Source organism: Leucopleurus acutus, assembly GCF_964270905.1.
Source record: "Leucopleurus acutus genome assembly, chromosome: 6".
Classification (NCBI taxonomy): Eukaryota; Metazoa; Chordata; class Mammalia; order Artiodactyla; family Delphinidae; genus Leucopleurus; species Leucopleurus acutus.
Window position 1 is genome coordinate 95,131,505 of NC_139149.1, and position 12,815 is coordinate 95,144,319.

The 12,815-nt window shown below is 37.7% G+C and overlaps 1 protein-coding gene across 1 annotated transcript in view; it reads right to left on the reverse strand.

Annotated features, from left to right (window-relative positions):
- Positions 1–10,459, reverse strand: part of IKZF2 (IKAROS family zinc finger 2) — a 170,572-nt gene extending 160,113 nt beyond the window's left edge. Inside the window, exons 1-3 of the mRNA XM_082840606.1 lie at positions 10,372–10,459; positions 7,573–7,621; positions 6,667–6,771 (exon numbers count right to left, since the gene is read on the reverse strand). Of these exons, the coding sequence (XP_082696732.1) occupies positions 6,667–6,771; positions 7,573–7,606 (139 nt within the window). The 5' untranslated portion in view covers positions 7,607–7,621; positions 10,372–10,459. The remainder of the gene's footprint in view (positions 1–6,666; positions 6,772–7,572; positions 7,622–10,371) is intronic.
- Positions 10,460–12,815: the final 2,356 nt, after the last annotated feature.

Here is a 12,815-nt window from a genome sequence, read left to right on the forward strand (position 1 = left end):
TAGAGTGTTCCCCAGCCACAATCATTTTACTCCTATTGTAGCTGGTATGATCCATGTCAATAAAAAGACTGAAGTAATCTTATTTGTTAAAATCCTGTGCTCCCTTGAAAATGAAATCCAAGCTTCCTCTTATAAAAGATATTCCATTATCTTGCCCTGGTTAATTCTCCAGAGTCATCTCTGGCTTCAAATTCTAAGACTCCAACTTTGCACTCCAGAAATACCAATCTGTTTGTATTTCCCAGAACATATCATATTATTTCTCAGCTCCCACTGTGGGTTTGTTTGGTGAACAAGCCTTCTGCTTCTCTCCTAAATCCTATTCATTTAATAAGTCTCAGCTTAAGCAGCATCTCCCTCCAGGAAGTCTTCTCAAACTAGTACCACCCCTCACTCCCCATAATAATAAGAACACTGAGGTTATCATAGTATAATGCCCTGTTCAGATGTCTCTTTCGAACCAGAGCATGAGCTACAGGAGGACCAGAGCATGAGCTACCGGAGGACAAAAATAGTATACTATTCACCTTTGGATTCACCTTACTGTGCCTGACACATAAAAGATAGCCTACAAATATTTGTTGAATTAATCAACTAGAACAATATAGCAACATGTCAAATGCTTGTGATAATTTTATTTTAAGTTTACTTCAAATTTAAAACACCTAAACTATTACCGCCAAAATGCATAATTAGCAACAATCAGGCCTACAACTTGATTAAGTATCATCAAATGAGAACTGACGGTACTACCAGAAGCAACAAATATGGTGAAATTTTAGATACAGATTTTCAAAGAAAGAATTGATTCTAGATATGGCTAGGTTACTCTACTAAGAGGACTTTTTCCATTCTTAAAGACTGGTGGCTTTAGGGCACCAATGATAAGCAATGATTTTCTTTACATGTAACCAAAAATATAAAACTTAGCTCAGGAACACTGAAACCCAATAAAAAGAATCTCTGGCACATAGACAAACTCTACTTCTTTCTTAACCAAAATCTTCACAGATGCTTTAAATAATAGAGGGGGGTTTTCTTTCACTTTTACCCTAAGTTATTAGAAATGCCTATCTCCATTCCATGGACCTATGTAGTAAAACGGAAAGAGCAAAAGATCTGAATTTCAAACAGATATTGATTTGAAAAAAAAAAAAAAAGAGAACATTCTTATGAATCATGGTTTGGTGCAAAAGAAACTTACCTGCTCTGAGTGATAGCAGCAGTGATTATTTATTGGATCTTAGCATGTGTCAGGAACTGCGCTAAGTATTTTGCATAATATTGCCTCATTTAAACCTCACAACAGGGACTTCCCTGGTGGTCCAGTGGTTAAGACTCTGCACTTCCACTGCAGGGGGCACGGGTTCCATCCCTGGCCTAGGAACTAACATCCCATGTGTCACGCAGCACAGTGAAAAAGAAGAAAAATAAAGATAAAAAAATAAACCTCACAACAGCCCACTGACTTAGGTATTGCTTATCCCAATTCTACAGATAAGAAAACTGGAGCTCAGAGATGTGAAGTAACATGACTAAGATGATACAGCAAGCTAGTGGCAAAGCAAGAATTCTAACACAGGCCTGTATAACTCCAAAGCCCATATTTTTAACCACCTGCAATCTACTGCTTCTGAGCCTCAGTTTTCTGTAGTATAAACAGAGTAACTTCACAGAGCTGTTGTGGAGACTAAGTGAAATAATATGGATCACTTAGTATAGTGTTGGGCATCCTATATATATTCAATAAATTATGCCCCCCTTCTTTCTCTCACTCCAGTTGTGATTACACATTTATAATAAGGGAAAATAGTTCCTAAATACTCTTTACCTATTTCAGCAGAGATATCCTGAGTCTTGATTAATTCACAAAAGGAAAATACTAACAGGTCAATAAATATATATTATATAAACAGATATAAAGGAAAAAAGCAAAGAAAAACAACACAGTCTACCTCATCTGAGGACTGTGACCCTGCTACTGATCTTTCAGAACATCATAAAATCAAAATGTATCGCTATTCAAAGTCAGGAGAGAACAGGATGGGACCCAGGGATCTCAATTCCTTACGGCTCAAAGGAAGACTCCCAAAAGAACCTAACCAATCACATTACATCATTTTTAATGTATTTCCAGTGAGGAAGACAAATTTGGACAAAGATAGAGGCAATATAAACAACACTTCTACAGTAAGCTGTTTTGTTTCTCCAAGACAGACATTTATTCTTACTTCAAAGCAGACTTAAAAGATGGGGGGGGTGGGGGGTGGGGGCGGAATGAGCTGCAAAGTAAAAAATACAGAAATTTTGCTGTTAATTCCCTGCTCATACGTACTTCCTTTAGTTCCTTTTTTTTTTTTTTTCCTTTTGGTACATGTCCATGACACTTACCTCTGATGGGTGCAAAGAAATCAAGTCAAACTTATATTTTTTAATTTCCCGACAAGTGAAAACTAAATGTAAGGTATGTTGAGTATATATACAAAACTAAGTACTACGACTGAAAACAGAGCAAGCTTTTACATCAAGTCCATCTGGTGTTATATTAGGGTGTGTCCTATGGAAATCCAGCCAAGGGTGACTGCCGAACTAAGATACAGAAGACAACTCAGAAAGCTGGTGAGTCCCAAAACATAAGCTATATTTTTAAAAGTGCAGTAGAGCATCTGCTTAACAAGATTATCTGTTATCATTCCACCCTCATAATAACCCTATTCTACTTCTGTAATACTGTTTTTGTCACTAAAACATGGGTCAGTACTGGACATGGTGGGCACCCTGAGATAATGACATTTTCAAGAGTTATCAATAAAGTGATCTAACTAACCCACAAGGTAATATCAGTTTTACATCCCAATCCTGACAACTTTATCCTTCTGCTAAGGGACCTAAGAGGCCAACTGGTTTCTTCAAACCTCCATTTCCTCACAAGAAAAATAGAAATCATACTATACTTATGCTTCACTAGGTTCTAAAAATGGAAACTAGCTAAGAAAAAAAATGAATGTGAAGCACTCTAAAAAGAATAAACTAGATTCCCTGACCTGATTATTGGTCAGAGTCTTGTAAAACTAGAATTACTACTTCTTCCAATTCCATACATGCCACCTGGCCATCAAACTGACTGATAAATGGTATTGACTGCAAAGTTGATCCATGTAAAGGTTTTAAAGTAATAGAAACAAAATTTATGTCACAATGTATTTTCACACCATTAGCTCTCTCCAAAGAAAATTTACTTGTTAGCATTATAAAAGTAAATGATAATGAGAAAAATAAGATTAATGACAATTTTTTGAACCTTAAAAATCTTTCAAAATACTCAGCAGCAGGTATAGCACAGTTTGAAACCGATACTGAAGCAACTATATAAGAATTGGGAATGAGCTAACCCAGAAACATAAGGAATCACAAAGTAAGTCTCATCTGATGGACCGAAATACAATATGGATTATTTTTGTATTGTTCTGTCTGAGTTGTCTGTCTCAGATCCTTAACTTCCAGATTCTATTTTTAAAATCACTTAACACTGTGTATTTCCAGTAGCCATCAAGGCATATACTGTCATCCCTGACACCGAAGATTGTCAGCAGACTCAATATGTACACTAATGATCTTGGGCAACAATGCCCATCGTCTTATCAAAGAGATCCTTATTCTAGAAGAAAAAGTCTAAATTTCTCTAAGGAAATCCACTCGAAAATATAGGATGTAGTCATTACAAAATGTTAAGTTCACTAATACCTCTTACTTCTTTTTATCTTACATGCTGAATTTTAAAACCAAAGACTGCCAGGCACTGTAACATTTTTAGTTCTCTCCCAAGTCACCGATGCTCTCTTCTAGCACTGTCAAATAATGATAGCTGCTGTCATTATTTTTTATACAATAGCTGGCAGCAAGTTATACAGACACCCTTCATCTTAGAATAGTCATCGAATAACCTAAACAAATGACTATGACCTTAGAATAAAACTGACCACTTTCCTAAAGCCAAAATAAGTGGGCTATCACATGGTAGTGTTACTTTACTGCTAGAACGTCAGTTATTTCATAAAATCAAAGGCTTTATTCCTTTTATTTTTTTTCTAACTGTTTTAAAATAACTTTTTTACCTCTTACACATATACGCTTGTCCTCCTTGCTGCTATGGAACCTATCTTATTCTATCATAAAGGTTTTCACATTTACTTTCAGCTCTAATACTTTCAACCAAAACTGCAATTCTGTTTTTGGAAGTCACAGCCCTTTAGGAATATTATTTGAAGATATTAAAAAATGTGGGAAATAAATAAGTTCTTTTCATATAATAAAGTCAGCAATGCATATAAAGGGATTTAGAAAAACCAGTAATCTCAGACACAAGTGATTTGACAAGTCACACACGCACAAAAAATTATTCCAAGTCATAGAAAAACATCTGAGCGACCGATTGTAGGTCTCTTATTCTAATTAACAGACAAGAGTCCCTCTCTAGCACTATTTGCTTTGGCAATCTAAAATGCTGATATTCTCCTAGATCTAACAGAGAGGAAAAATGGGTATCTTCTCCATCTAACACCTAAGTGGGTAACCTAGATACTGTAAATAGAGGCTACGTAAAGGATGCAACAGACAGCTCTGAAGTGAGAGCCAAAATATTTAACCTGCAACTCTTTGGAAAAGAACATGAAAACACATGCAGCTTAGCTAAAAACTATACTAACATGGAATTGCCACAGGCTAGTAAGTTAAAAAAAAGAAACAAGAACAAAACCTCTTTACCAAACATAATTTTACTGCTGTTGGGTGAGAAAAACTCAAATATCAAAAGCACAGTTCTTATTTGTCCAAACTGATCATGCCCATACTCTGCAATGTTTATTTAAAATAAATGAGTGAACTGCCTTTTAGAAAGGACTACTTGCAAAACCAAAATCAAATTCACAAATAGAGGAGCTAATTAACCAATTACCAAGTATTTTCCAGCTGATATTCTAGCAGTGGCTGGGGGATGACAGTCAAAGTCTGATTACCCAATATTACGTACCCCTTATATTCAATGTTTCTAAAGACAATAGCTAAATATTAAGCTAACAGAAATTGTATATCAATCTATCTTTATTCTTTAGGAAATTAAATGAAAATTATCTGAAAAATAAAATATCTATCCTGCCAAGGACCTAGTAATGTTAAATGTTAAAATGTAAAAATTGTACTCCCTACATTGCAATAGTAGTATAACTTTTATCAAATCAATAGCCAACTAGCAGAAAAATTAAATTAATCCTACAAGATCCATTACAAGAGATTAGCACTATAATTTAATATACATTCCATCACTATTAATTTTCTTCCTACATGATAAAGGAATTTCAATGACTGCTTCTAGAATGAAGTCTTCCTAGGAAGTGCTTCCCATTAATAAAAATAAAGAAAACTTTTAAATAAGTAAAGTAAGTTCACATAGTTCAGTCGAAATTTCAAGTCAATAACTAGAACCACTTAAAGTTAACAAATTGCAAAATGTATTCAATAGTATTCTATATACTCTTGCTTATAATTCAGAAGTCTTAACTACTTATGAAGCTAGTAGTTTCACAATAACATCAAGTTTTGAAACTGTAAGAGGGAAGTGGAAAGAAAATTTGTTCTCTCAGGATAATCAGAATTAATATATTAAGAATATGCTCATAATTCACTCGATGATTCAGTTTTCTTTAGTCATTAAATCTTCATTTAAAAAGGAAAGAAAATGCTTTTCCTTCACATGTCACCCAAATAGAAAGCTTTTAAATTAAATTATATTTACATGTAAATCAGATGGCCTTTCTGTATAAGAATATAACACATATCAAAAGTATAAACACACGATTTCAAATTAAGTTTAAGTAGGAGTAACAGAGCATTTGCACTTTATAACTTATGAAACATTATAATTAAGAGAAAATAAACCAAATTCTTAATAAAGTATTTTGTCTTCTGTCACTGACAGCATGTAAGTTGCTTTTCTATTACACAAAAACAATGTTTCGTATATCAATGAATGACCCTTTATCAAAAACAGTAGCCAAAACTGTCTATTCCTGCAAGTTCAAAACATCCTTCCAAATTTTCTCAATTCTTCTCTGGACAGTCTAAAACAAAATGCTTTCACTTTGTCAGAGAAATGGATGTAAATGAGTTCCACAAATTTTCAATTACATTTCACTTCCAATGCTTTGGACACGAAACTTTCACACGTTTAAAAAAAAAAAAAAAGCAACTAACACTGCAATTCTACCACTGATGGATTAGCTTTGTGCCAAGGTAATAGAAAATAATTTCTTTTCCTTTTTTTTACTTCGAAGAGTCCTTTGGAAATAACGTGTTTCCATACTTTTTTACCCAGCAACAAAAACAAAACTAAAACCTGGCAAGACAAAAGAATAACCAGAAAAGCCTAACATTTCTTACCTGATACAGGTAAGCACCAGCTCCCAAATGCCACCTTGGGATAGTTCAGACTAGTAAGCAGGCTCATGTTTTACGATACCAAAATGAACAGGAATAAATCTGTGTTGTTCTTTCTTTAACAAAATCTATAGCAGCAGCTACACCACAATGTGAGAGGACCCTACAGACCTAACAAATTCAAGTCTATCGCTAGAGAAATAGGAAAAAAAAAATCATAAAATGAAGACTTACTGCTTGTCATGTGACTTGGTGAGGCATGCTGTCCATTGGGTGTGCTTGAGGTGAGGTCAATTGCCATACTGGAGTGTTCCCTTTCAGGTGAAAGCTCATTGTCACCTGTTTTCACAAAATAAAATCTTTTGGTCTCTGTTCATTGTCATCTAAAATCTAATTACCAACTTTGTAATCATATATGCAGGGGTATGCATATATGATTTTAATGAAATACATTTTTCCCTTAAAAAGAAACTATAAGGAAATGTTATTTAGAAATAGACAATAAATGAACGAAATGACGAAAAGCAACAACCAGCCCACGATTAAAAAATTACAAAATTTCATTATCACATTCATCTAAACTGTAAAATAATGGAGACTGGAGTAGTTGATTTCTAAAGTATCTTCTAGTTGAAAAAACTGTTTTCTTTTAACATCTAATTTAATCCTTAAGCACACAGTATTTTTAATGAGCATTTCCAAAATGCTGGCTATCAGAGAGTTAGATGTTTGAAAGGAGAGTTTGCTAAAAAAAAAAATGTCAACTTGAGTGAGCTAATTCTCTTTCACATTATGTGTCTGAAAAATAGGTTACAGAGTACTAAGTATTTAGTACATGCCATATTAGTAGACATATATGTAACCCGACCTATTCTAGACTTAAAGTAAATGAAAAAACAATAAAGTAGTAAATTGTTGATCTGCTAAGCTACTATTCTTAATATAGCAGGTATATATCTATAGTTCCTTCTTATTTCACTTCAGTGCTATTTTCTCAAACTCATTTACAAGGTGAAATTGTGAACAGATAGGAGGTAAGAGTTTACAGTTCTTGACAAAAACTTCCAATTCAGAAATTACGATACAGGTAGCAAACATAATTTTATTACCAATAACAGATTAATGAAAATGAATACTTACACGTTATATAGCCATCAATAGCCTCTGTTTCCATAGTCAAAGTGCAGTGCTGCAATACAAAAGATTATACCCTTAACACAATGATTCCTTTCAGTATCTGCCATTAAATGCTTAACTTATTTGAAGCTCCAAGCAGTTAGCCCATGTTGCTGCTGCTGCAACCTGTGCCCAAGAAACATACTACAGTGTACTGTATGTGCTCATTTGCAAGTCACTGAACTCTTTCTGCAAATGATCTGATTCCTGCTGGAGATAGGATAGGAAAGATAAGTGTGCTATGAGATGGGCTGCAGCAAGAAATGAATGACTCTTTTAATCAGAATTTACTCGGTTTAGAGAAAAAAATAGGAAGGGGGTACACCTCCAAAGTGCCAGCTTTAACTGGGATTGAAGTATTTTACCATTCACTACTTCCTACAATCAAGCTGCAGTTTGAGGACTTCCCGAGTATACAGATAGCTCTATTCACAATTGTTGCAAGTTGGTTCATCATGTTCTAATAGGGAGGGGGGAGGACAAACAAACAGAAGAAATACAAAACAAAACAAAAAAACTTCGGGCCCAAGTATGTCTCGAAGGTTTCTGCAGCAGTTACCCAACTGCCAGGCTTGTATTGACATTTTAGCCAACCCCAAGTTCTGTGTAAGCACCTGTTCAATGTAACCTTAATTTCCTGCCAGACCATGGTTGGATACCATGCCGAGCCTACTTAATACACTCCAATTTTGAAAAATTCATACACTTTTTGAAGAGGGTAAGGGGATCACTTTTTCAAAGTTTGGGGAATTATTTTCGTGCACCAATGACACAAAACAGGAACTTAATTCTCAGAAACAAAAGTAAATTGTATGAGATGACACCCCCTAGCTTTGATTTCACATAACGAAAAGATCGATAAGCTAACTGTATACTTTGAAGAAAAAAGTTTAAAGAATTGACATGTCCTGAGAAGATTTTTACTTATTTTTTTTTCCTTTGGCCCTAGTCCTTTTTGCCTTTAGTTTCAAAACTCTCACTGCACCAGCAGCTAAATTATTCACAATGAGCCATTTCTGTATTGATCGCCAAGTATATTTAGCCCTGGCTCCTGGAATTTCTCCATTACTTACTGGAAAACAGGCAGCTTCACTTCTTGTCTCCAAAACCACTTCCCTTCTCCCTCCCCTCCCCTTCTTCACCACCACCCTCCCTACCCCCCCCCAAAAAAAACTTTTCTTTCTTCCTTTATGGAATAATCAGATCAAATTCCCAACTCAGTCACTACATAACACTTAAATTTCAACCTGCTGTACTGTTATCAAATTCTTTCAAATTATGATTACATAAGGCTTTAAAGAAAGGCATCCGTAAAGTTTAAAGGGGAGCAATTTCTTCGGATATTTTACAAATGAGTTTATCTCTTTAAAAATGTACACATTTAACACACACATATTAAGAAAGAAACGTCAGGGAGAAGCGAAAGAAGTCTGCCCCATCAATGAAATGGTTATTAACCCTCAGAGAAGGAAAGAAAGAAAAGGAGAAAGAGAAACGAAATGTACATACAAAAGAAATTGTCCTTTGATTAAAAAAGATTCATCACCATTTCCAGCTCTGTCGGGAGATCTCAGCTTCTTCTAACCCCTCAAAGAGGAGGTGACAATGTCGGGCTGAAGATAAACGGAGAGAGAAAGAAAGAAGTTTTTTGTGTTTCCCCCTTCTCTTTCCCTCCCTTGCCCCTTCCAAGCCAAGCCCCCTGCAGAGTTCAAGGCAAGGAGGAAGGAAAAGCACTTTACAGGTGGGTCATTCCGAGCCCAAATCCAGCAAACAGATCGGCTGATAAACAAAACCAAGAAATGAGAGAGAAGGAACACCCCCCTTCTCCTCCTCCTTCTACCCCTCCCCCTCGTCCCTTTGGGATGGTCTAGTAGGAAAAGTCACTCAGGAATGGCACCACGTACTTTCAGGAAAGAGGAAAAAAAAAAGAGAGAGAGAGAGGTCAGTCAGTGCTACAGCAATGCGATTAACAAGAAGAGAAAAAACTTGATCCACCGGTTCCTTAAGAATCGACCAAAAGCTAAGACAAGAAAACTGAAAGAAAAGGCGGGGGGTGGGGGGGGTGGAGGGGTGTTGAGAGGGGAGGGACAGTCAGGGAGAACCCAGCAAAGAACCTAGGCCAACTTCACAGGACTGCTTTTCGCCCTTGGCAAAAAAAATGATAATAATAATAAATTAAATCTTAATTCCATCTCTTTTGCCCATAACAGAACCTGTCAAAGTGATTTAACGGCTGCCTTTTTACATGTCATACCAGGTTGTTGTTGTTTAATTCCAACAGGATCTGGATATTACCTTCTATCTGGACAGCTGTAATTTATTCCAGGCTATCCAACCTTTCTTGGAATTCAAGTTAAAACAAAGCAAAACAAGTCCAAATCCATGACAGCTATAGAGATGAGAACTGATTAATCGATTAACATCCCAGAAACAGATTACAAGGAGGGGACGATAAATTAAGGCAGAAGACATCATCTTCAACCCGACTCCCTGAGCGTCCTTTACAGAAATCATTACCCTAATCATAACCACAATCCATCCCTCCCAGAGAAAAATATCTATAGTATTATTATTATTACTGGTTAATAGCAACAAGTCATTTGATCACATAACAGTGCAAAACGAGATACTATATAATTACACTTAACTTTGAAAACACTCCCCCCCTTTGCAAATCAGATACACATATTTATATATAACCTATGAATCAGAAGACAAAACAAGAGCTGTTCTTCACCACGCAAAAGGCAAGCGGAGATTTACCTCAGCAGTGCATGCAGTAAAATAATCCCATCACCCTTTTGTTTGTGTTTACTGTTAGTGTGTCCTCTCTCTTTCTTTCTTTCCTGTGCCTAACGTGTGTTTGTGCACTGCAGTTGGTGGTGGAAACTAAGGCAGTGGATCTGTAGCTAAGGGTAATCCTGTTTTTACTTCCTCCATCTTCAGCGAGGAGCAGGGTTAGCCCGGGACAGCTGGTCAAACCCCGAGAAACCGATCCGCCGGAGCCCGAGCACATCTCCCCCGCCGGCCGGGCTCGCGCAGACGCCCGCGGGCGGAGGGCCGGCTGGCGGCGGCGGCGGATGGCGGGCGGCGGGGCCCGGGGCGCGGGCGGGAGGACGTGCGTGCGCGCGCGCGTGTGCGGGCCCTGGGCTCCTGTGCGTGTGTGCGTGTGTGTGTGTGTGCGCGCGGGCTGGCGAGGGCGCGTGTGCGCGTGTCTGCGCGCTGCGCCGCTCGGCGCGCTCGGCAATCGATTACAGGACAAGTGCTGCCCCGGCGGCTCCGCGACGCGCGCCCTCCCTCGCGCCCACCCGCGCCGCCCCTGACCCGGTGCCCCCAGACGGCGGACCCCGCCCCCAAAGGGGGGGGGGAACCAGGTAACCCGCTTCCGAGAGTGCTCCGGCAGCCCCCATCCGGTCCCCAAGTGTCGTAGTAAATCTCACGTTTTCTGTCGGCTCGGAAGGAAGAATTGCAACGGCGAGGGGAGGTTCATTTCGGCCTCGAGAAGTTTTCTTTCAAACTGGGATTTGTGGTGAGGCCGGACGAAGGGAGCGGGACCGCGATCCAGGCGCGCGACGCGGAGCTTTGGGATCGGCGTCCTGGCCGGAGTCTGGGTGTGCGCGTGGACCCACCCACTCAGCTTCGCAATAAACTGTGCTTTGCGATTTCAGAAAACGGCCCCCGATAGACCAGGACACGAATAAGCAGAGAGGGGTCCTGGGGAATGGATTGAGAAGGAAAGTCAGGTCTGAAATGAAGCTCAACTATTACTATTTTGAAAGTGCTTTACAGTGCAAGTTTAAAATTAGAGTGTCTACTTGTTTTATCTCCACCGGGCACGTGGCACATCCACCAAAGTCAAAGGAACGGGGGAGAGTCCAAAAAATTATTAGGAGTAAAGTGTTGTCCATCAATATCATCAGTTAGTTATAGCACAGCTTTTGTATTTGGGAAGAACTTATGTGGATCGTCATGAGAAAAACAAATGCACGTTCCTTCTACAAACAGTCGCATTTAGCATCTTTCTTGACCACATTTGCAAAAAGAGGGAATAGAGACTTCTATAATTAAAGGGAAAAGGAAAATGAAAGGAGCTGAAAATACTGCACTGTGTAGTCTGGGTGGCTTAAGTTTGAAAACACATGAAATTATCAGGACTGCCAAACAGCATTTCTGAGAAAGCATATCACAGATTGTGAAGAAAATCAATGCTGAAAGAGTAGGAGCAGTCACTGTACTCCTTTCAAGAATCCCAGAAATAGTTGCTGAGGTTTTTTTCTGCTGAGGAAAGAGAAATGATACGTTGACAATAAAATCATCACCTATATCTTAAGCATCACTCTGTATATCTGGGAAATTTTGGATAATGTCTTTAAATTTCGGGACTGGGAAGGAATTTATTCACACTAATAGACACTAAATCATGAACATCATGTGACTTGTATAATCCTGTATTTAAATTTTTTAATGAATTACTTTTTAAAGGTTTACTTCCTATGTTGGATTTATTAAACAAGAGTTGTACCAATAGGTTTGTTTTTTAAGTTATGGAAAATGATAGTTGGTGCCGTGCTGCAAACAAGATTAACCAACTTTCATTGGAGAGCAAATCATTTGGGCTCAGGCTAGCAACAATTTTATGACGATTTTAAGAACACCTGTGAGTTACACGTTAGTAAAGCAGGGGTTGTTTTTTAACCTGTCAATTATCCAAATAAAAGTAATTTTCCTAAAGTCATATTTGGGAAAAACCAAACATAGAACTCCACAAATTATTCTAATCATCCCAATAGATAGCAAAGATTTTAATCTTAAATTACTATAGAAAATTGGAATGTTCATAATATATAATTTCCCAATATACAAAGGGTAACATAACTTCTCTAAATTGCCACAAATCCCCCCTAAAAAGTAAGCCAAAGTGTTTAAGTATCTGCAAAGTTATGGAGGCTCTTAGAAAAGATGAATTAAAACATATGCAAATTTAAGATGAAGTATCTGGATAGTTTAAGCAATTTAATTCTTTAGTAGAAGTGGATCCATTGTAAAGTCTTAAGGAATCATCAAGTTCCCGAAAGCTAGCACAGCTGATAGTCTTTGCCCCTAGCTGATTAGAGCTTAATTTAGCTCCCTTGAAAGCCTATCCTTTTCATGAGTTACTTTCATTGGCTCCCTAATCACCAAAGGTACACTCTCTCCCTCTAGTGGCT